General features: G+C 35.1%; 1 protein-coding gene across 2 annotated transcripts in view; it reads right to left on the bottom strand.

Annotated features, from left to right (window-relative positions):
* PKN2 (protein kinase N2) overlaps positions 1-26,652 on the bottom strand; it is a 108,927-nt gene that overhangs the window by 52,830 nt on the left and 29,445 nt on the right. For both annotated transcript variants that reach the window (XM_081146207.1, XM_081146208.1), the window contains exon 2: positions 18,760-19,060. In XM_081146207.1, the coding sequence (XP_081002333.1) occupies positions 18,760-19,060 (301 nt within the window). The remainder of the gene's footprint in view (positions 1-18,759; positions 19,061-26,652) is intronic.

Genomic DNA, 26,652 nt, shown 5'->3' with positions numbered 1-26,652 from the left:
TTCAGAAAGGCTCACAAAAGAACTACGTAACATACTGTTATGGAAAGAATGTTTGTGTTCCCCAAAATTCACATGTTGAAGCTGTAATGTGATGGTATTTGGAGGTGAGTCTTTTGGGAACTAATTAGGTATTGAGGGAGGGTGGTCTCTCTCTGTCATGTCAGGATACAGTGAGAAGATGCCACATGCTAACCAGGAAGAGGACAGTCACCAGAACTCTGACCATGCTAGCACCTTGATCTTGAAGTTCCCAGCCTCTAGAACTCTGAGAAATAAATTTCTGTTTTTCAAGTCACCCAGTCTATGGTATTTTGTAAAGCAGCCAAGACATACATATATATACAGTACTATAGTTGTTAAAGAGTGCCCAGGTTCGAATCTCAGTTGATGCTGAGATTCAGTACAAACCATGTAAACGGGTAAGTTACTTAACAAACAGCACTGTGCCTCAATTTCCTCATCAGTTAAATAGTGAAAAAGCATCTATCTCACATGATTCTTGTAATTAATTACGTTATATGTAAAGAGCTTAGAAAAGGGCATAGTGCACAGTAAATATTCAATAAACATTGTTTAGTAGTAATCACTGTAGGAAGTGTAAGTATATCTCTGTTGAGTTCATATATTAACTGCACGTTGTAGCAATGATGGAACAGTTAAGTGTATTCAGATCTCTCAACAAGTTTTCTTCCCCCTTTTTACATAAATGATGACTCAGTTAAGAAATCAAAATAACACAAAATTTGCACTTTTTTTTAAAAGAACTGGAATGCATTCAGACAGAGTAGGAGGCCCTCAATTGAAAATAGTATGGCTATGTGTTGTTGGATAGTTGATGATGTTTAGCCTAGGATGAGAAAGAGAAATTCTTGCCTAAACATTTAACATCTGTCTATTAAAAAAGCTGTTCATTTACTATTTTCCCATAGGGCAGAGAAATAGAACCAAGGGGCAAAAGTAGTGAGGACAAAAATTGTATCACAGGATAAAGAGAGATTCTTTACATTTTGAGTTATATAACAATAACAAATATTAAGACAGTCTGCCTTAATATTAATAAAATTCCTTGTCTCCGGAAGCATTTACATAGAAGCTAGATTGCAATCTGTTAAAGATGCTATATAGGAAATTCTTACACATTGATTCTAATAGTCTGTGAATTTATAATAATATTATAATATCTAACATTTTTTATGGAAAAGTATGTCCTGAGGATTACAAGAACATAAGAAATACAATTAATGGTAATGGTTCTTAAGGTCAAAATGTCTTGGTTAGAATCCTGTGGCTGCTACTTACTGGTGTGGTCTTGATCATATACTTAACATTTTTGTGTTGTAGTTTTCTCAGCCACAAATTGGGGGTTATTGTGAAGATAAAGCCTGTATAGTCTTAGACCAATGTTTAGGGCTCAATAAAATTATATGTCAGGGCTCAGTTAAGTAGCTGTATTTCTGCTCACTTAGTCTTCAAAGGAACTCAAAACAGTTTGTAATAGAACCTCATTTTACAAATAAAAAAACCTGAGAAGCTCAGAGAGGTTAAGTAATTTGCAAAGGTCACAAAAGTGTGCACAGAGGCCGAAATTTAACCTTAGATATATCTTGTTTTGTAAAGCACTTGTTACTCATTTAGAAATTAGAGAACCACTTTGCTGCTCTCCTCATATTTCACCTATTTCCCCTTTTAACCTCCTACTTTTCCTTCTCTCCAGTTTTCTTTCTTATAGGTATGGTTAGTTACAGCATATAAAATATAAGGTTGCCAGTATATTTGTTAAACACTTTTCTTCATAGTGAAACATTTCAAAAGAGGGGTAACCAGAACTCCCAATTAATGTCCTCTTCATTCAAATCAAGCAATTTAAAAGAATTCTATAAGATGAAATTATTTTTCCACTCTAAGAACTGCCTTTAAATTATAAGAGCAAATGTTAAATCTATTCTTAAGCATACACTTTGCCACTTGAAACTATAGCTCATGATTAAGACTAATGACAGATTTCCATTTGCTCCATCTATTGCTATAATTACCAAACCAGTGTTTGGGGTGGGATGGGGAAGGGGGTATATTACAATAATTGTTCATACTTTTAACCTTCTAAATATTATCATACAATTCTAAAATGTATGTTACACCAATTCAATAAAAAGGCTTTAATATAATATTTATATACTCGATTAAAGAGGCCCCAAATAAAGTCCCACTTTCATACTAGGCATTAAAGGCCTTATGCTGACTAGCTCTAAGTTAACTGTCCATTACTAATTTCTTGTCAAATTCTATGTTCAGTTAAAAAAAGAAATCTCTACCTCTGAAATATGCAATGCACTTAACTTCCTCCATATTACTGTTAACACATCTTTGGCCTTATTTCTTCAGGAACCCTCTAACCATCCCCCGATCTGATCAGGCACCCTTTCTAATATGTCTTCAAAGTATATTTTCATCTTTTTATTGAACTATGTATAATATATTATAATGATTTATTTTCATGTCTATTTTCCCTCTGAGCCTATAAGTATCTTAAGTGCTGGGACTTATTCTTCACTATTTTATTGGAAGAGTTTAATAGATTATATAATAGAAAAATAGCAGATTAGTCTGAAAAATAAGTCCATTTGAAAAGGAAGGGGATAGTGCCCGGGCCGATGTGGCTCAGTTGGTTGGAGTGTCATCCTGTACGCCAAAAAGTGGCGGGTTTGATTCCCGGTCAGGGCACATGCCTGGGTTGTGGGTCAGAGTGCATGCAGGAAGCAACCGACTGGTTTGTCTCTCATATGGATGTCTGTCTGTCTGTCTCTCCCTTCCTCTCTCTAGAAAAGAAGCAAGGGTGGGGGATAAGAGGTTAAGAGACACAGAGGGCAAAAAGAAAAACAAATATATCTTATTGTGCTTCAGAAGAGAAAAATCGTGAGTCAAAGAGAGTATGTGATGAGATAATGACTACAAATTTTCCAGAGCATATAAAAGAAACCAATCCATAGATTCAAGATATCCAATCAACTCCAAGCAAAAATACAATCTCCAAATTAATGATGGTTTGATTTATGACTTTTTGGCTTTATGATGGATGGTATGAAAGCAATATGTTCTCAGTAGAAACTATACTTCGAATTTTGATCTTTTCCTTAGCTAGTGATATGTGGTATGATACTCTCATGATTCTGGGCAGCAGTGGCAAGACACAGCTCCCAGTTAGCCATGGGATCATAAGGATAAACAACTGATACTCTACACTGTATTCATTGTGTCAGATAATTTTTCCCAACTGTGGGCTAATATGTTTGAGGCTAAGCTATGATGTTTGGTAGGTTAGATGTATTAAATGCACTTTTGACTTAGGATATTTCCAACTTAATGATGGGTTTATCGGGATGTTACCCATCTGTTTGGGGGTGGGGTGTCCACACCTAGACACATCATGGTAAAACTTCAAAAAAATCAAAAAGAAAATCTTAAGAGCAGCCAGAGAAAATGTGCCTTTAAAGTAGCTACTTTTAAAGTGACAGCAAAAAAAATAAATAAAGATAAAATAAAGTGACAGCAGGAGTTTAAAAACAATGAAAGCTAAAAGAGGGTGGAATACATTTTATCTTAAAGGATATAAGTACCAAGCTTATACTGTAAACTCAGTGAAAATACCTTTCAAGAATGAGGTAAAATTAAGGCAAAAACATGTAAGTCAGGATGTGGGTAAACAGAGACATGTAAAAACAGTGATTAACATTATACCTTTAATAAATATGCATGCTGTACTGTGAAAATTAACCAAAATTTCCAAAGTAATTGCCTGGTATTCAAAAATACTATGAAAATGGCAAAAAAAGAGGGGAAGGAGAAACACTGGAGCACAAAATAAGATATTAACTATGAACCCAAATATATCAGTAATTATTTAAACATAATAGATTAAATGATCCAGGTAAAAAACAATCTTTACACTTTGTAAAAACAAATGGAAAAAAATCCAATTATATGCTATTTACAAGAGATATATCTAAAACATAGTGATATAGAAAGGCTGAAAGTAAAAGATATTTCATGTAATCAATAAGCCCAACCCCCAAACTATATTAATAAGACAAAAGATACTTTGAGGTACAAAAATTACTCGAGATAAAAAAGTCATTTCATAAAGATAAAAGATTCAATTCACCAGAAAGATATATCAATTCTAAATTTATTTTGTGGTGAATAACACTGAAACAAAATAATGCAAAACTTGGCACAATTAAAAAGAATATAGCAACTCCAATTCCACTAAACATGAAATGTTTTTTATAATTAATAACATAAGCAGATAAAAATTAAATGTTTAACCTATAAACATAAAAAGAATAACACCCAATAAGTGAAGAATATATATGATTTTTAAACACACACAGAATATTTTAAAAAATACATTATATATGGGCATAAAACAAATCTCAGCAAATTTCAAGGGACCACAATTAATCAAGCAATCAATCAATAAAAGGCAACTAGAAAATCCTAATATGTTTAATAACCCAGAAACACTTAAGTACCTCATAGGATGACGAAGACATAAGATAATGAGAAAATATTTCAAACTGAACAATTAAAATTTTAGGTGATAGCATCATGACAGCATAAGATGTTCCCCCTCTTTAAACAATGAATTAAATATCCATCTGTGGACAAAACTGCCTTTGTGCAATTTGAAATATCTAGCACCATAGGCCAAGGGACATGGGAGGAGTCTTCCTCACCTTAATATTTTGCAATAGACAGACCTTAGTAACTCAGGATGGATAAAAGACATAAAAGTAAAACCTGATGCCATAATTACTGGAAACAAATTTAGGAAAGATGCTCTCAACCTTGGTTTCAGCAATAATTTTTTTGGATATGACACCAAAAGCAATAAAAGCAAAAATAACCTCATTCTATATCACACTTAAAGGCTTCTTCACAGCAAAAAAAATCAACAAAATTAAAAAGGAACATACAGATTGCAAAAAAGCATTTGTAAATTATCTATCTGATAAGAGATTAATATCTAAAATATATAAAGAATTCATGCAAGTCAGTACCAAAAATGCAACGATCTCATTACAAAATGGGCAGAGGAACTAAGTGGCTATCAACAAGAGATTTCAACTGTTTCTAGACTGTACAGATAAGGGAACCCTTGTATAACACTGGTGAAAATGTAAACTGGTGTAGCCATTATGGAAAACAGTATTGGAGGTTCCTAAAAAAAGTTAAAAGTAGAACTACCGTATGATCCAGCAGTCCCACTCCTGAGTATATATCTAAGGGACATAAAAACAAGATGTCAAAGAGATATATGCACTCTCATGTTTAGTGTGGTGTTACTCACAATACCCAAGATACGAAAACAACTTAAGCATTCCTTAACAAATGAATGAATAAAGAAGATGTGGTATGTATGTGAGTATGTGTACACACACATAAAATATGAAATATTACTTAGCAATAAGAAAGAAAAATTCTGCCATTTGCAACATGGTTAAAGCTTGAAGGCATTATACTATGTGAAATAAGGCAGACAGAGAAAGACAAATACTGTATTATCTCTTACATGTCTAAAAAAGCCAAGATCTTGTAAAAACAGAGAGCAGAAAGGTGGTTAACGAAGGCTGGAGGGTGGGAGAATTGGGGTATGTTGTTTAAGCATACAAACTGGGAACCAGTAGATAAATAAGTCCTAGAAAGCTAATGCAAAGCATAGTGATTATAGACAACAATATTGTATTATAAATTTCAAAGTCACTAAGACACTAGATCTTAATTGTTCCCATCTCCAAAAAGAAATGATAATTATGTGGCATGACAGAGGTGTTGGCTAATGCTACAGTGATAATCATACTGAACACTTTAAACTTACACAGTTATATATCAATTATTTTTTCAATAAAAATATTTAATTTCACATATCAAAACTTTTGTGATGCAGTTAAAGCAACACTTAGAAGGTAGTCATAAACTTCAAATAAATATATTAAAAAAGAATAAATCTAAAGTGCTAAGTATCTATCTTGTTAAGGTTTAAAAAACAAACAAACTGGCAGCCTTTAAAAAAAAAAATAGCCAACTGATTCCAAAGAATGAGAGGAAGAAAGTAATAAAAGATAAAGGCAGAGATTAACAAAATAGAACACAAAAAAAAGAATCAGTAGAGCAAAAAAAACCATATTTTTTTGGTGAAGGGAACTGAATATAAAATATGACAAGAAAAGTGATCAAAAAAGAAAAATGAATGTTACTATAGATACACACAGATATGTTAATAAGTTTAAAAATTATGTAAAATAGTGAACATCATAAGAAACTCTTATTTCATCAAAAATAACGAAAGAAAACATTACAACTACCAATAAAATCCAAAGTGCTACAAAACACCTCAAAACACCTCAAAGTGCATTAAAGAGTTGTAGAAGAATGCAAACTTTAAGTGCCTGACACTATAAGCTAACTTTAAACCCTATGCTCAATGTCCTCCTCTTTTGCTTAATACAAGAAGCAGGTTAAGGGGGAAAACAAAACAAAAAACCACACACAAGGTTTCTCAGTCTCACTTGCATTTAGGGGCTAGGGGCAAGGCAGTGCACAGTGCATTTGACCCAATCCCAGGTTAAATATAACTAGACATCTGTAGCTTTATGCTTCTGACAATGCTTTTGCTTTTCTGATAGAGACTCGCAAGGTTCTCATCATCCTGGTGGAGTAAAGCTTGGATTTTAATAAGAGCCCAAGAAAAGGCATGAGAACTTTACAAAGTGGGCAATCAGATCAGGAAAAACCTAATTAAAGACATGAACCTCAAACAGTGCCATCTATAATGGCTAAATTATTTCTTGACTTGCCTTTGGCTTTGGATGCCTGGGGGTAGAAGGAATGGATACTCTTTTAAAATTCCTACTGTTCTTATACAGTTTAGAGGCGGGAAATCATATTATCTATGTGACTTCCCCCAAAAAACTTAAGTTTAAATTTTATTTTAACTAGCCTCAGGTTAGTAATGCTTCTAGGCACCTTATAGAAACAAATGCACATCCTCTTTGAAACAAGGCACTTTAAAGCCAAACTTAAAAGAATTCCCACAGAGAAAAAGTTCCAGTGAAAATATACACACAGTAGAAATCACATAGTTCAGATATAAAAAAAAAAAATCACCATGAGTAAGAAAAAACTATAGGAGTAGTATGGCCAAGATTTTAATTACTGTCATTACCTTATACAGAATATGAAAGAAAGTGTATTTAATATGTCAAACTAAATACAAGGAGTATCAAAAGAATGACTGGGACAAGAGACTATCAAAAATTACCAAGATTAACAAAATAGAACTTTCAGTATTAAAATAAATACAGGGTGTCCCCTCAAAATGTATACACACTTTGAATAGCTATATATTCCAATAGGTTAAATCTGAAAAGAAACATCAATTAAGCTATCAGCTGTTAAAGTGTGTATACATTTTTTTTTTGGAACACCCTGTATATTAGAAATACAATATATGTGATCAAGAGCAAACTGGACACAGGTAAAAAGAGTATTAGAGAAATGGAGACAGACTTGAAGAAATTATCATGGCATCTAAATGGAGTTCCAAAATGAAAGACTAGAAGGAATACAAAAAGTAGAATACTAAAAAAAAACACCAGGGGCTAAGAATTTCCCATAATCAATGAAATACACAAATCTCAGGTTCAGGAAACACAAAAAACCCCAAGCACATCATCTAATGAAAGGAAATCTATACAATTATTCTCAAAGAGCAGAACACTGAAGACAAAGAGTAACTAGGGAGAAAAGACACAATCTACATGGCTTTGACCATTAGACTGACAGCTGCTCCATCTCAAAAACGGAAGACTAAAATAACAGCTTCTGAGTGCTGAGAGAAAATCAACGTCAACCTAGAATTGTATATCAAAGAAAATCATCTTTCTACACTATATACCTTTAAAAAGAAAAAGAAACAAAATTATTCTAGAAGGAAGGTCTTAGAAGTATGAATAGACAAAGAAAATTATAAACATGGATAATTGTAAACTAACAATGACTATATAATACAATAATAATTAGATCTAATTTGTGCAATTGAAGATAAACTAGAACTAGAATACAAACAGCAACGGCATGTAAGTCAAGTGGAGTTAAGTAGATTGGAATTATAAATTAACCACATGATATTTTCTGGTACTTCCAAAGTAGTATCTCTAGCCAAGATGGGTTTTCCGGGTTTCATCTGGTAACTTAAAGCCTTATATATAACCTTATGGATATTGCTTGAATGTCCTATTGGCTTTTCTTCTCATCATATTAAAAACTGAACTCCTCTTTCCTGGAACAGTACTTTTAAATCTTTTTGTTTTCTGTCCTGTTAATGGCATGGCTCTAGTAATCCATAACTAAAACCTGACTTTTACTATAGATGGCTCGCTTTCTTTTTACTTTCGCTCTCCAATGTAAGTCTGTATGGCAAGTACCAAACCCTATAGATTCTACCTCTGACATAGGTTTCAAATAAGAAAAACAAGGCCTGAAAGGGCTGCAAGTGGCATACAACCAAACCACACTACTAAGTAATACTCCAGCTGGGATGAGATCTCAGATCATATAGCCTTTGATCTTCATTTTATAGCCAGCTGACTTCCAATGCTCAATATTCATAAAGTGGTACTTAAACAGCCAGAATGTCTGCTTCTGAATCAAGGCTATTTACTGCATTAAAAAAAAAGGAGAAAATACAGTTGAAGTAAACCTAGCCAAATCTAAGCTAGTAAAAGTAGCAACAGGCTGAAGCACTAGTTTATCAATCTCCTCACAAACTTGCATCTTTAAGTCGTAGTTACTGTTCACTGGTCAACATTTTGGTTTTCACTTGATACTTATGAATCAATATTTTAAAAATAAACTTCTCCAGAATCTTGCCATGTGTTACAGTTATATTAACAGTTTATATTTCTCCTAAAATCTAATGTTCTTGTTTAATCAGATATGCTTACCTTATAAAGCCATCTGGAACCAGCTCAGATTATAATGAATGCTCACTTATTATTAACGGATGATTAACTAGTTATTTTGTGTACTCAGGATGACCTTTGTCAGATGTCACCGACTAAAGAAATTTTTCTGAAATATTTTAAAGCTAGTACAACCTCTGGTTTAGCTTTATTAATATTTTACCAAAAAAGCTTGGATAAAATTGTGGGTTGTAACATTTTTTTGTTTAAGGTGAAATAAGCAAACTAGGCATTAAAAATTTCAGAATTGGCCCTGGCTGGGTAGCTCACTTGGTTAGAGGGTCATCCCAATAAGCCGAGGTTGTGGGTTTGATCCCTGGTCAAGGCACATGCAAGAATAGACCAATGAATGCATAAATGAGTGAACAACAAATTGATGTTTCTCTATCTCTCTAAAATAAAATAAATCAGAACTGCTTGTATCTATTATATTAAATCTCAATGTTTGAAAACTGCACATTACATCTCCTGGTAGAAAAGACTTCTTCATGCTGTACAGAATTATGTACCGAGAGCATGCACAATTATTTCATGGTTTCTCAAGATAGTGCAACTTTATTTTCCTTCTTTCTTCCCTCCGATTATAATGATGTATATCACCACCCACTATACACTTGTTAGACTGATTAAAAATACACATTAATAATATCAAGTGCTGGAGAGAATGTGAGATACTGGAACTCTCATATATTGCTGGTGAGAATAAAAAATGCTATAGCTACTCTGGAAAACATTTTGGCAGCTGTGTATAATGCTAAATATACTCCAGCATATGACTCAGAAATCACACTTCTAAGTATTTACCAAAGTGAACTGAAAACATGTTCACACAAAAACCTATTCATAGGCAGTTATAACAGCTGTGCTGAAAACTGCCCAAAACTGGAAAACAACCCTAATGTTCTTGGTAAATGGATTAACAAACTGTGGTACATCTATACAATGTATTACTACTCTGCAACAGAGAGAGTAAATTTTTGATAAATGCAAAAACATGGATGAATGTAAAAAAGCAATTATGCTGAGTAAACAGTCAATGTCAAAAGGTTATGTACTTTATGATTCCATTTACAGTGGTACCTCGGCTTTCAAATGTAATCAGTTCAGGAAGACCGAGTTCTGAAACATTGGAAAACCGAGGGATCATCAGCCTACAGCTGGGCTTCAGGATCTTGCCCTCAGCAGAAGCCGTGTGGCGTGTTCGACTTCCGAGGCGTGTTTGAAAACCAAAGCATTTCCCTCTGGAAATGGAGACATTCGTCAATGGAGACATTCAAAAACAGAGGTGCCACTGTATATGATACTCTTGAAAAGCATACTACAGTGACAGAGAACAGACCAGTGGTAGCCAGGGGATATGAAGTGCAGAGAGAGTGTGACTGCAAAGGGTTAGCACTGTTGCTTTTCCTGATTGTAGTGGTGGTTAGAGGAACTTATACATACATTAAAATTCATGGAATGATATCCCGAATATAACAAATTTTACTGTGTATTAACTTTTTAAAAAGTATATCATCAGCCCTGGCGGTATGGCTCAGCTGTTTGGAGCACTGATCCATGCACTGAAAGGTGGCGGGTTTAATTCCAGTCAGGGCACACACCCAGATTGCGGGTTCAATTCTGGGTAGGGCGTGTTGGGAGGCAACTGATTGATGTGATGTTTCTCTCTTACATCTATATTCTCCCTCCCTTTCTCACTCTAAAATCAATTTTTTAAAAAAGTATATCATCAAAGAATTCAAGCGTTAGGGATCTACAGACCTTAATCTCAGGATTTTAAAGATAAGAAAACAAATCCAGGGGTGTTAAAAATGGCTTGCTAATTAATGATCACAATTCATTAATGGCAATCCTTTCCTTAAAAATTCACATCTTGGCCTAGTTGGGTGGCTTGGTTGGTGGGAGAGTCTTCCTGTACACCAAAAAGGTTGTGGGTTAGATTCCCAGTTGGGGCACATACCTAGGTTTCGGGTTCCGTCCCAGGTGAAGGCAATATAGGAGGCAGGCAACCATCAATCCTTCTTTCTCTCTTCCTTCCTCTCTCACTCAAATCAATAAACATATCCCCAGGTGAGGATTAAAAAAAAAAGTTCACAACTTAATACAAAATATGTTTACCTCAAAATGAGAATTTCAATCAGAAATGAAGAATAGGTAGAAATTACATAACAAACCAGATCACAGATTCCACTTATATTTTAATACATATAAAATTCAGTTATAATTTCTACCCCAAATTTAAGTGAATAGGCCAATATTCTCATTTCTGTTCACTGAAGAAAGACTTCATAAACTGCACTTTGGTCATTCAGAAAGAAAACTCACTCAATATAGTTTATCTTCATAATTTAAAAGAATTTCCAAGGTTAACTCCAAAAATCCCAACACTATTAGTTCTATATTAAATTAATATTCTAGATGTTAAAGAAAACATTCACTACCTAAGAGGTAAAAATCAATCTAAGTTTGGTGGGGTCTGAAAAGATGGCAATGAGAAGACGTAATAAGAAAAGGAAATAAGATGAAAATAGAAGGACTTATACTACACAAATTATTAGCTATGCTTAATAAAATATCAGAAATAATCTTATCCTCTTCTTTAGGGATACACAAGAGTCCAAGAATCAGGAAACTGTTTTTCCCCTAAATGTTTCCTTTTGTAGTCTCAGGTGCCAACTAAGGCTTAAATTACCACTCTACTTTATAGAATTCATTTCTTACTACTTTTAAAAATACATATATTTTACAAATAACAGTCCCAAAATATCAGATCTTGACATTATACTAAGTAATATTTCAGAGAGTTTTACAGTTAAGAGGTCATCTGATAAAATCCTTATTTTATTTTATTTATTTTTTAATATATCTTTATTGATTTCAGAGAGAGGAAAGGAGAGGGAGAGAGAGAGAGATAGAAACGTCAATGATGAGAGAGTCACTGATTGGCTGCCTCCTGCACGCCCCCGACTGGGCATCAAGCCCGAAACCCGAGCATGTGCCCTGACGGGGAATAGAACCCGGATCGCTTGGATCCCAGGTCGATGCTCAACCTCTGAGCCATGCCTGGCAAAATCCTTATTTTATAAATAAGGATACTTTATAAAATAAGGATATTTTATAAATAAGAAAGTGAAATGTGATACAGTTAATTATTGCAGATGTGAATTAAGTGCAGTCTTTCTAACTACTTACACAGTAATCATTGACACAATGCAGACTTAAAATCTGTCTCTCTTTCTATGAGTCATTGTTTCTGCTTACATAATCCAAGGCAACAGGAATTAGCCAAACACTTCTGCTATTAATCAAAATATACATGCTCCATGATTTATAATGGGGCTACATCCTGATAATCCCATAAATTGAAAAATATCCTAAATCGAAATGCATTTAATACACCTAACCTACCAAACATCATCGCTTAGCCTACCTCCTTTAAATGTGCTCAGAACACTTACATTAGCCTAGTTGGGCAATTATCTTGAATTTCATCTAAAGATCAACTGCCTTCTCCCCCTCCTCACGAGAAGCAAGAGACTCACATGGGTATTTCTGCAGACACGATGGGATGTGAAAACCCAAAACACAATATCCAAAAAATGCTAGGAACACAGTACACTGTAGAGTATTGGTTGCTTACTCTTGTGATCATGTAGTTGACTGGGAACTGTGGCTTACTATAGTGGCCCAGAATCACAAGAAACTATCATACAGCATATCGCAGAAAAAGGTCAAAATTCAAAATTCGAAGCACAATTCCTACTGAATATTGTATTGCTTTTGCACTATTGCAAAGTTGAAATGTCCTAAGGTGAACTATTGTAAGCTGGGGAACGTCTATATTTTAAAGAACTGAAAGCAAAGTACTATGTCCTTAAATCTTCTTGTCATACCTAATCTAAAATAAATAATTGGCCAGGCCGGGCGGGCCTCAGTGGTTGAGCATCGACCTGGGGGATCCAGGTGATCGGGATTCAATTCCCGGTCAGGGCACATGCCCAGGTTTCGGGCTCTCTCATCATTGATGTTTCTCTCTCTCTCTCCCTCTCCTTTCCTCTCTCTGAAATCAATAAAGATATATTTACATAAATAATTGTTTACCTTAGTACCCCATGTAAAAAATATAAAATTTTATGGCAATCTGACCAAAAGTTAATGCTAACCTCCCTTTAATCCTCTGTGCTGTTGCTTGTAATGCTGTCAAAACAGAAATATGGTAAAAAGAATATGCCACTTGCAAATAGAAATTTTTTTTTAATTTCATTTTTTATACACCTCTGGATGCCTACACTTCCAAGGACTATTTATTTTAATAAGTTCAACTTTTAACCAACTTGTCAGGTTTATTCCAAACAAACTGAAGTATTAAGAAGTCACAGTAGAAAAAAACCAAGATGGCGGCATAGGTAACAGTTACACCCGCAGCCTCCCGCAACCACATCAAAATTACAACTAAAACACAGAACCACCGTCACTCAGAGCCTCCTGAGATCTGGCTGAACAGAAGCCCCACAACCAGGGAACTGAAAAGCACTGAGACTGGTAGGAGGGGCGGAGACGCGGGCGGATCGGGGCTAATTGGAAGAGACGCGGCTGCCGGCCCACACCCGGTGCTGCGGTTGAAACCCCGGAAGGGAATCTCCGAGGAAGTGTTTTCCCGGAGGAGGGAGGGGGTCCCAGCCCCACAGCAGGCCCCCAGCCCCACAGCAGGTCCCCAGCCCAGGGCTCCAGGCCGGGGAGAGATATCCCACAACTCCGGGCTGTGAAACCAGCGGGGACTGTGGCTGAGGGTCGTGGAGGCTGCGGGAGCCCCAGGCTCTCCTCTTAGAGGGCCCGCACATGGACTCACTCAGACACGCTCCCTCTGAGCCCAGCGCCCGGCAGCAGCTGGAAAGGACCTGGGACACTCGGGGAGGAACTAACCTGCCTGAGATCCAGGCGAGAGCTGGAGGGGCGGCTTCCTCCCAGGCAGAAGGGCTGGCAGAGGCCATGGCTCCTTTGGCGAGTCCTCCCTGCACACAGCCGGCAGGCAGGCGCCATGTTTGAATCTCCAGCGCCTGACTCACACCTTTGGCCCCGCCCCTCCCCACCTGCAGCTCATCCAGGCCATTTCCAGGGGCTTTTCTACGCAAGTGGCCTCTCCAGCCTTATGCTTAGGACTTTCCTAAAATCTCTCAAACAAGCAGCAGCGGGCCCCATACAGCTTGATAAGCGGCCCCAGGCCTGGCACTAGCAGCAGCTGCATTGGCTCATAGCTTGGCCTCTCCTGGACAATGCAAAGCCCAGCACAAGTAGCAGCTAACTACGGTTTGCTGTGTAGCTCATACTGGGTGGCCTTGGGCAAGGCACTGGCAGAGGCTGACTTTGCACCTCGTGGGAGGCCTCAGAGACAGTGCACCTGGTGGTCAGACTCGACCACGCTGGATTACAACCCTGCCACATCCACGAGTGACACACTCAGGGGCGCACTTGGTGAACCAAAGCTCCACTGAAGTAAATCCTGCTCCACAGGGGTGTCTCCAGCACAGCAGCTCTTTGGCTGTAGTTGCAGCTGGTCCTCACAGCTGACTGGCCTGGGGGTCAGTTCCTCCCAGGGACGCCAACAGCAACCAAGGCTCAACTACAACAGGACAGTGCACACAGCCCACACAGGGGAGCACCTAGAAGGCCCAGCTCAGGTGACTGGGAGGCTGAGCCACTGGACCCTACAGGACACCTACTACACAAAGCCACTCTACATATTCCAGGAGACATAGCAGCTCTACCTGATACATAGAAACAAACACCTGGAAGCAGCCAAAATGCGGAGGCAAAGAAACATGTCACAAAGGAAAGAACAGAAGAAATCTCTAGAAGAGGAACTAAATGAAATAGATCCAAGCAAGCTAACAGATAGAGAGTTCAGAATTTCGGTTATAAGGATGTTTAAGCAGATGGTTAGGGAAATAACTGAGAAAATCGGTAACATAATAAAGTACCAATTTGAAATGAAGGCTACAGGAACTGAAATGAAGAATAATTTACAGGGAATCAACAGTAGAGGACGCTGAGAATCAAATCAGCAATTTGGAACATGAGGAAACAAAAAACACCCAACCAGAAGAGCAAAAAGAAAAAAGAACCCAGAAATATGAAGATAGTATAAGGAGCCTCTGCGACAACTTCAAGAGACCCAACATTTGTATAATTGGGGTGCCAGAAGAGGCAGAAAGAGGTCAAGGACTTGAAAACCTATTTGAAAAAATAATTACACAAAACTTCCCCTACCTGGGGAAAGAAATCAACTTTCAAGTCCAGGAAGCACAGAGGGTCCCAAACAAGAGGAACCCAAAGAGGCCCACAGCAAGACACATCATAATTAAAATGCCAAAGATTAAAGACAAAGAGAGAATCTTAAAAGCAGCAAGAGAAAAGCAATTAGTTACCTACAAGGGAGCACCCGTATGACTGTCAGCTGATTTCTCAAAGGAAACCTTGCAGGCCAGAAGGGAGTGGCAAGAAATATTCAAAGGGATGAAAAACATGGAACTACAACCAAGATTGCTCTACCCAGCAAAGCTATCATTTAGAATTGAAGGTCAGATAAAGAGCTTCACAGATAAGAAAAAGCTTAAGGAGTTTATCACCATGTCAGACCAGCACTACAGGAAATGTTGAAGGGTCTTCTTTGAGAAGAAGCTAATGAATAAAAGAATCTGATGAACTAAATAGATCCAGAGACACTGACACAGGCAACAGACGATCATATTTCAGAGGAAATAGGGAAGGAGGTGGAGGGTGGGAAGAGATTAACCAAAGAAGTTGTATGTATATATGCATAACCCATGACACAGTCAATAACAGGGTGAAGGCCTGGGGAGGGGTGGGAGCTAAGTGGAGGGGGTCAGTTGCAGGGGGGAAATGTTATACCTGTAATACTCTCAACAATAAAGGTAAGTTTAAAAAGTAAAAAAAAAAAAAAAAAAAAAGTCACAGTAGAAAGTTACATTTCATATAATATTTTCCCTGAAAATTCAATATTCAATTTTATGATCAGTAAAAAAGTTTTTGATTTCTTTATCCTAAAACAACTTTTATTTAAGGGTTTGTCCCCCAAGTTATTAAATTTTTTAAGTACATGATAAATTATGTTTTGGTATTAATTACAACTACTAATACAGTATTTTTTACTTGCTGGGGTATTTTTTATTTTTTGAGATATAACAGTCACAACTAAATACCTAGTATGTTCCAGGTTCTATGATAAATCTTGAAAACATATCCCTGCCCTCAAGGAGCATAGGGTTTAGTAAGTTACATAAACATGTACAATACAACAATGAATGGACAAAGTAGACCAGAGAAGATAATCAAAGTAAGTCAGGGAAGGTTTCACAGTGATATCTAAATTGGCTTTTGAGGGAGAAACGGAATTTGATAGTAAGACTTAAAGGTCATTTCTTTATATGAAACTCTAGGGAAGACAAATTTAATCTAAAGTGATAGAAGGTAGACCAGTGCCTAAGCCAGAGATGGGGATTGGAGACTGATTGAGAAGTACGTATACAAGAGAACCACTGAAGTGATGAAAATGTTCAGGATCACTGATTGTAGTGAAGGTTACCTGAGTTAAACCTCATCAAATCATAAACTTAAAATATGTGCATTTTATCATACATAATTCATACTTCAGTAAAAAAAAATTTTAAAGGGATTGGGGAAACTGGTCCTTTTTGTGTGGCAAAAACTCTTCTATATTCCAATTACAAGGTAGTTAAGGGTATTCTGTGAGGAAGAAAATGTTTTCTCTAAACAAACAGTTTAAAACTCTGGTGCTGTTTCTTATTTTTAGACCTTTCCTAAAGAAGTAATGGGCAAAAAATGTAGAGCTCAGCACAGTACCAACAGAACAGGCTATTCCTAAGTTTATATAACATTGCTAAAAAAAGCATTTTCGTAATACAAATTTCTATTTATAATGTAATTATTGAATATGTGGGCTGAGGAGTGGATGAGTTCTTTTTAGCTAGCTTTGTGATTCACATATTTGGGGTTATTTAAACTTTAAAATAAGAAGGCTTATTTCTCTATGATTTCTTTCACTTTCAAGATCTGATTATTCTTATAAGGATGAAATTTCTACATAGAGAGTTCTCCAAATGAAATCCCTAAGGCAAGTCCCAAATGTTAAAATTGATGCATTAAAACAAGTTCTGTCAAATACACTGATTTCAGAAGTGTTTTGTGCAACTTTTGGGATTGGTAATTTGAGGTTCTTAGTCAAATTTATGTATTTTGTTTTTTTAAATATATCTTTTATTCATTTCGGGGGGGGAGGGAAAGATGGAGATAGAAACATCAATGATGAGAAAGTTGTCATTGATGAGCTGCCTCCTGCACGCCCCCTACTGGGGAGCGAGCCTGCAACCCAGGCATGTGCCCTGACTGCGAATGGAACCAGGATCTCCTGGATCCTAGGTCAATACTCAACTGCTGAGCCATGCCTGGCTGGGCTATGTATTTTCTTAATTAAATTTAATCTAATTTATATCTGTTATTTCTTATTACCTTATCACTGTTCCTTCTAAAATTTTTACAGTGCTAGATATATTACTATGCTACATATACCTCTCCTTTTCTTTGCAAATGAAGAAACTGAGGGTTATATAGATTAAATACCTTGTTCAAAACATACTCTTTGCAAAGAAAAAACTATTAGATCAAATGTATATTAAATTATTTTTTTAAGTAAAAAGTTTTAGAAAGAATGTATATATGAATGAATGAATGTTGATACGAATACAAAAATTTTTTTCTGGAAGGGTACTCAACAAAAAGTTAGTAATGCGCCCGGCCGGGCGTGGCTCAGCGGTTGACATCGACCTAGGATCCAGGCGATCGGGGTTCAATTCCCGGTCAGGGCACATGCCCGGGTTGTGGGCTAGGCAGCCGATCAATGACTCTCTCATCATTGATGTTTCTATCTCTCTCTCTCACTCTCCTTTCCTCTCTCTGAAATCAATAAAGATATATTTAAAAAAAAAAAAAAAAGTTAGTAATGCTACCTTTAGAGAGAATGCCTTGGATGGAGAGAGCAGTAGTTTTTCTATTTTTACTTTCTGTAGCACTAAAAAATTGCCAACATGAACATTTGTTAATTCTATTGTTTAAAAATTCTGATCTTTGGTTGGACTTATGGGTTATATTTTCCTTTTATTTTCTATATTTAATAAAAAGTTTATGTTTGGCTTTCTAAATTTTCTTCTTTTTAAAACAATATCCTGGTGCTTTAGTTGTTAATTTAGTTGCTTAAAGCACAAAGAACAAAGGTCATAGGCTTGATAAATTACATTTGCAAAGAATAAAAATAGCCCTTGGCCACAGAATGCATTTTTAACTTTAAAAAGTCATCTGGCAAACTCACACAGCTGATCACAAGGATGAATCAGGTAAGAGCATGTAGCTTACTCAATACAAAACATTAATACTGGGAAATAACTCTAATATCTTACTGACAGAGGGTAAGAGAATAGACAGTATAGTTATTCATCTCTAAGTAAATGATTCAATTTTCACATCCATCAATTCAATGCATTTCTGAACAGAATATAAACAAGACCTTAACTGTAAAAGAAAATACAGACCCTGTATGTTCAGAAAAGCCAAAAAGTGTGTATCACAAAGCTTATTATTTTTTAAAATGATATATTTCTTATTAGTATACCATATAAACATCAAATAAAAAAATACATAAATATACCTGTAACATCTTCTGGATCTGATACAACAATATGTGCATTTAGTTCCTGTAGCTTGTGATGCAGTTCTTCTAACTTTTTATTTGATTTTTTCAAAATGTTGTCCACATAAGCCAAATTTTTTTTATCTGTTGTGACTTTCCTCAAATTTTCAGCTCCTTCTTTGATTTTCAGTTCTTTTCTTATTTCTTTCTTGATTCGATCCTTGATATCATCCAATTTCTGTTGCACCATTGTATCTGAAAAGTCTAATTTTTGAACAGCACTCACATTCTCAGAAAATGGAAGACTTCGGGAATCTCCCTACAGAAAAAAATAAATATACATAGAGTTTAGGAAATTTAGCTGCTCAGTAAAATGCACAACATAAGAATAAAACTATACATAAAGCAATCCTTTATTAAGTATATTACATTTAGTTACATTTAATTATTTCCTTAATAAGCAACAGACTACTTATTTACCTTTATTATAACCATACAAAATCATAAGTTGAAAAACTGCCCACTCACTAAATAGCATTATCTGAAAAATTTATATGAAAATAAATACAACATATATCTACACACAATAGTTGTATAAAAATAGATTTTCAATATCCTATGACTCCAAGATATATCCAATGCAGACACTGTGAATCCTAGGCCAGTTATTTAACCTTTCAAACACTTGGTTTAATCATCTATAAAATCTAAATAGTATGGCCACCTTTCAAAGACATTGTGATCATTCAAAATATATATGAAGCTCCACATATAAATCTTGGCCCACTGTAGTCACTTAATAAGTGAAAATTATTAAGTTCCATAGTGAGATAAAATTCCATTTTATGTTCTATAAGAAACCTCTAAAAAATAAACTAATATTAGCAAAAATAAAATAAAGTTATATCCTTTTGACCACATTTTAATGAACTGCATGCATTAAGGCTTGGGAAGGCTATATTCAGAATTCTATTTGTGTATTTCATGACTAACAATCCAACTGATAATTTGGTTGACTCACTACAAAAACATTATTACTAGAAAATATATCTAAATTATGTACTACTGAGAGAAGCTAAGTCAATACATACTACCAGTTATTCATCTTAAATTGAAAATCAAATCAGGTAAGCACATATGATCTACATCTAAAGAACCAAAGTTATATTCTAGTTATTTGTACATCATTCATTATTTTGAACTCCATTACTATAATACTTTTGGTTTTAAAATTGTTAATTTCGGAAATACAAGAAACTAATTTTTACCTTTTGGAAGAGAAACTGAGTTTGTGAAGGACATAGAAAAGAGACTTACATTTCACTGTGCACCCTTTACATACCTTTTAAACTACAGACTTAATTAAAACATTTTAATTTCTTTGGGAATTCATCACATCCATATAGTTAAGTTCTATTTAAATTCTTGATTTCTTGATGCAAATACTTTTTAGATCTAATCCTTAACCTCTAAAAAACCTGTACCAATAGGCACACTATACAAAAAATGAAGTAACTGATCTATATAAATCTGTTCCTAATCTTTTTAGGACCAAGAACCCCATTGAAACTTTGACTAAAAAACAAAACAAAACCACCAACCAACCAACAAAACCAGCAGAACAAAAAAAATTACATGTCTGTATGTATAATTTCCAGGTTCCATGGATCTGAGACTAAGAATTCCTGGGATAGCTGATCTATACACCTATTGGGCTTAAATGTGATCTTATCTATATGAATACACAAAGATCTTCTACCTGTACCTAATGTCTAGGTTTTTTACTATCTATAATAAAATATAAGTCCTATTATCCATCTATTCAGTTTCCAAAGTTTATGAATACACCTTTAGCTGGTTATCAAAACACTAGCACATAAGACTACTGTCAAAAAAATAAAATCCCGAATTTCTGCTGTCTAGCTTCAGGTAAAGTGGCTGAGGCAAACAATGCTTAGATGAAAAAGTTCAATGTACTGCATTCCTCTAAATATATTTCTTACTATCCTTATAAACTTAGAAAGCATCACATGAATTGCTTTCACAAATGTGCTCTTTAATATTATGTACTAAGCGAGAGGAGTTCCCTAAACTTCTGGGTTCCTACTAACCTTAGCGTTTCAGTAATTTTTTCCTTATGCCCCATAGGCCAAAATTAATACCTAACAATTCCATTTATTAAGTAATAAGGCCCAAATAACTGAATAAATACTTATAGCTTAGTAACTGAAAAGATACAAAATGAAATAAAAAATTACATTTTTGTTTCATTCTTTAATAACCACAGTTTCTTATTAATCGGATGTGTCTGCCTGTTTGGGTACCTTCACAATTTCTCAAACCTTAAAATCAGATTGGATATTTCCACCTTCATTTCCTGTTCCATCGTACAAAGGGAATGTAGAATTATCTAATATTGAAACCTGACTCCAGTTAGTTCATATGGTATCCAACAAATAGTGTTACTGTGTTTCCGTAAAAAATTTAAAATATATTGCAGCATCCTGAGAGCTTCCTGAGACACCCCAGAGAGCTTTGTTGCTTAGTTTGCAAAACGTGATACTAAGATTTAAAGGCTGTTAAAAAACAAAACAACAACAACAAAAACAAAAACCACTACCGTATTAAAATGGCTTGTTCTTGATGTAAACCCTTTGAAGGCTCTTGCCTACTTCAACTCCCATTTCTTTTCAGTTTGCTTCCTAAATTCCAATCAAGCTACAGAAGTTCACTGACAAAGACAATCTTATTCAACTATCTCTTCCTAATCTCATCTTTGCTCAGTTAACTTTTACTTTGTCCAGGTTCACCACAATTCTTCTCCGGAAAGAACTGCCTGCTTATGACCTTAAAATTTAGATTAAAGTTTCTCCTATATGCTCTGATAGTATGGATCATATTTAAACAATTACTCATGTTCTTATCTGACCATCCCAAAGACTATGCAGGGCTTATGCTTGGCAGAGTAGTTTTATTTTCTTAATGATTTGTCTATTATACTATTTAATATTCTTCTTCTAGAATTCAGGAAAATCTGTCACTGCTAAGGAAGTCATGATTTCCTATTTCTGATAAAGAGGCTTCACACTCCAAGAAGCTCAAGGGCAAAACTGACACTCAATTATAGCAACCATATTAGCTAGAGTTAGATATGAACAACATGTAGTTGTTAGCATGTTTGCTTTCCCTGTTCCTTCTCATAGATCTAAATTTTTAGTAACCATGTTTTTACTCCCACCTTTTGTTGTGACACAACTCAAACACATTTTGGAAAGGAACAGGAGATACATACAATATAATCAGTAACTTAAGATGAAAAAATGCCTTCTGAGAGCAGACAGGAGAAGTTACAGTACCTTCTATTACTTCTTTCTTAAAAATTTTAGTTGCAATAAACTGTGAAAGTTATTGAAAAAGGTAATTTTCTTGCATTTGGAACAACTGAAATGAGATATTCCATCTATTAATTATGCCTCTAGCCTTAAAAAAAAAAAAAAGTTGTATCAGAAATGCCAGGAATCTGTATGAGGCAATGAAATAATATTCTTGATATAAGGAAGATAATTTAACCTAAGGAATATAAACAGCTATTTAACCAGTGAAAATAGTCAGTGATAATCTTTGTCTAAACAGGTTCTATTAGGCAGTAGTAACTGTCTATATCATATATATGAAATTTATTTATGTTTACAAGCTTAACACTTTCATTTACCATTCACAACCCTTTGCTACTCTATAAAATTTCATCTCTTCTCCAAAAGTAAATAGTACAAACCCCTTCCAACTTTTTAAAACAAAGTCAGATCCAACTCCTAATCAGAAACTCCCTTTAAAATTTATTAATATGCTCAGAAAATAGAGATGAAAGATAAAAAAAACTAATCCTAAGCATATCTTAAGCATAAAACTAAACTTTTCAGAGTATTCATGATCCTATACCAATTATCTTTATGTAAAAGAAACCCCATAATTCTTATACCTTTTATCATTGAAACCACAAGCTTAGCCATTCCATTCTAGTCATATTAATTAATCACCGTGCTGTTTACATTCTTTTACCATGTTTCTTATCTCATATTCCTTTCACTATCAATCTAAATTCATGATCACAGAATACTTGTTGAAAAAATATTTCAAGTTTTTCACAATTAACCCTAACTACTTATTTCTAATGTATTTTAAATTTTATATCATCCATATCCTTAATCCAGTCATTTAATCAGAGGAGTCAAATAGAAACACAAGGAAATCTTAGTGGAATTAAAACCCTGATGATTTATAGAATAATCAAAATAAATTTTAGCTAAGTAGATTTCAAGTAGGCTAAATAAATACAAGGAAGAGAGATCTCAATCAGTAAGAAACAGAGTAAAAATTAGATGAATTTCAAAGGAACAAAATAAATAAATAAACTCAGTGGACAGGTTAAATACCAGAATAGACCAGATAATGAATTAGTATACTGGCAGACAGATAGTTACTCTAAATTCATCACACAGAGATATGAGAAATTTAAAAGCGTGGAAGAAAAAATAAGAAGACCTAAGATCTATCTAGTATGAGCTCCAGAATAAGAGAATAAAGAAAATGGGGAGAAGCAGTACATAAAAAAATAAATGGTTGAGGACTTTCCAGAACTGAAGAACCATATAAATCCTCAGGCTGGAAGGTCACATCAAGTTGCAAATACGATTATAACAACAAATGTAGAGAGAAAAGGCATTTTATCTACAAGTGAATGACAATTAGGTGAACAGAAGACTTTTCCTCACAACAGAGATCCCACACTATCAAACTTCGATAGGATTTTCACTTTTTTTATCTTAAAAAATGTGCTTCAAAATATTAACACTCTGGGAGAAATTACAGACAAACTAACTCAGAATCCATGCTATATTTACATCATTGCCCTATTCACTAATCATGTATGTTAATTTACATTAAAGAAATACTGTGCTGTGGAGAACAAGACTGTACTATTTTTCCTCTTCAATTGACAACAATCCTACTGTAAACCATAAGCCTTTACAGAAGTTAAAAATACATTAAAAGAAACTTAAAATAGTGGTTCCCTTTGACCCAGTAATTCTAATTCTAGAAATATAACCTAAAAAAATAATTAGAAATTGATCACTACATAGACTGGCCAATTAAACAAATTTTAAATTAACAACATGTGTAAGACACTGTGCTGGGCAGACACAGACTCCCTCATAAAGGTTACAAAATAGCAGGACTTTAAACCAACATATAAGAAAGAGAAAGTTCAGGATGTCACAACAAAAGCATTTCAAACAGCCTAGAGAATTAAGGAAAGGTTTCTCTTATTTATGTCCATTATTATGCCACAGCAGCTTGTCCAGCCCTGTATGTACACACAGCTCCTATGTGCACACAGTTTTATTTCAAAATATATTTAAAGTAAGAATGGAGGGAAGACTGAAAGGAAAGAGATTAAAATATTAACAATAATTATCTCTGGGTAAAAGAATTAAAAGAAAATTTCATTTTGTTCTTCAATATCTGTATTTTCTCTCTCTCTCTTTTTTTTTTTTTTAAGCACTAATATAAACGCCTTTCCACTAAGGAAAATACATTATTTAAAATAAAGCAAAAGTAACTTTCATTTCATTTCAATTTTGGCTAATGTAAAAGCTTATAATGATTATCTTATAACCTACAGTATATTTGCTACTTAACTAGGTTATTTGAATCAATACAGTTCTACTGCAAGGTATGAGACTACACATTCCATTCTAATTAGATCACATCATGTGCAAGCCAAGTATTTCAAATACACAAATGTTAATATGTATTTGATAAGTACAACCATTATTTTATAAAATAACAAAATTTTGATCTGTAAACTAAAACATAAATTGAAATGTTCAATTTATTACCTTCAAGAAACTCACAGTGAAGAAAAACACTAAAATAAGAACAAGATTGGATTCAAAGAACAAAAGAAAAAAGTCTGTCACTTATGACCTAGTACTTCATTTAGGGAGAGGAAAGGATGTTTACTCCTCACTGGCCAAGTTCCCAGAGAAGAAGTAAAAAAGCTGTTACTTTCTCTATATGATAGAAATATAAAACAGTCTGACCTGATAAATGCCAGGAAATGTTAGGGAACGCATAAAAACTCACTCGGTACAGTGATTCATATACTGTTTTAGCTGGAGGGGATTTCAAAGATCATGTAGCCTAACTCCCTCAATTTTAGTTTTGAGAAAAGCGGGTTCAAAGCAGCTAAGCAACTTGCCTAAGGTCACAAAGAAATGTGACTTGCCTGGGTATAATATACTAGTTTCCTGACTCTTAGTTTGGTGCTCTTTAACGCAATAATGTCTTTTTTTTTTTTTTACATTTTGAATTCATGCATTTTATTCAGAATAGAAGGGCAGTGGTGTCTTACAACAACGTCTTCTTAGAAGAGATCTCTGCAGTATCCATTTTTCTATAGTTGAACTACACCTTGCCCCAATTAGGATTTGCATTAACTAATGGATCCTATGTGCCTTAGAGCAGGAATATTGGCAGGGCATACTTCTTCTTACTCTATGACTTTGCCCTAATATAATCTTTTGTGTCTCAGGGGAGAATGCTTTCAACCAGAAAGCAAGAAACCAGTTCTTACACCAGCTCTCTGTCATTAGCTATATAACCTAAGAATGTTATCCCTTCTTTCTGTACCTGTTTGCTCATCTCCAAGATGATGCTTGGCTTTCCTAATTTTGACTTTTTTTAGAACTTCATTTAGTCACAACATTCACTGAATGCTAGGAAATGAAAATGGCACAATCCCACTTTCTTTCAAGTATTCAATTTATAAAGGAAGACAGACACGAAAACAAAATCTGAAGCAGCAGCAAAGCTTTACACAAATATAGATCATATTGTGTGTGTGTGTGTGTGTGTGTGAGAGAGAGAGAGAGAGAGAGAGAGAGAGAGAGAGAGTGTTTACAGACAGCTCGGTTAGAAAGTAGTATAATGCAAAGAACTAAGCATTTGGAGTCAGGCAGACCATGTTTAAATTCTGAAAACGCAAATATGTTAAAATTTTAATTTTCTCATCTATAAAATGGAATTATTACAACTACCTTGGACTGTATTCTTTTTTTTAATTTTTATTGATTTCAGAGAGAGGAAAGGAGAGGGGGAGAGAGAGTGAGAGAGAGAAACATCAATGATGAGTCACTGATAGAGCCCACAACCAGGGCATGTGCCCTGACCAGGAATCGAACCCCAATCGCCTGGATAATAGGTTGATGCTCAACCGTTGAGCCACACCCGGCAGGGCGGACTGTATTATTTCTAAGTCTCATAATGGCTATGTCCAGGACTAAGAAGTACGCTTTCATAGCAATAGTACAGTTGCTGGCACGTAGTCAGCACTGAAGCAAATAGTGCTGGGTGCCATCCTGACAAAAAGGGGGCAAATAGGACAAAACCCAACACTCTAGGAATGGCAAAGCAGAAAGAGCCTGGGATGCTGATGGCTTTCCTGAAGGTTACACAAGTCCTGGACTGCCTACTTTAGAGTTCTTGTTTTAAATGAAATGTAAATCCCTATGAAACTATAGGTCATATAGGCCAATATAAAGACTTTAGCTTTTACTCTGAGTGAAATGGGGTAGGGCTTAGGCAAAGCAGGGATATGGTATGATCTCCTGTGTTAAGACAGATTTAAGAGGGGCAGTGAAAAACAGGGAAACCCATTATGAAGCTATGGTAGATTGTTACAAACTGGCCTCAATGAATCCTGCCTTCCTGCCTTCACATCATCATGTAGCTCCCTTCTACACTTCCTCAAGGCTAACCTTTTGATTTACTCTGACTGAAAGTGTAATGAAAGTGACATTCTGATGGGCAGGGAGCTCCAAGGGCAAGCCTCAAGAGAATGCATAGTTT

The sequence above is a fragment of the Miniopterus schreibersii genome (assembly GCF_964146895.1).
Source record: "Miniopterus schreibersii genome assembly, chromosome: 8".
NCBI lineage: Eukaryota > Metazoa > Chordata > Mammalia > Chiroptera > Miniopteridae > Miniopterus > Miniopterus schreibersii.
The sequence above is the reverse complement of the archived record's forward strand: the minus strand, read 5'-3'. Positions and strand labels throughout refer to the sequence as shown.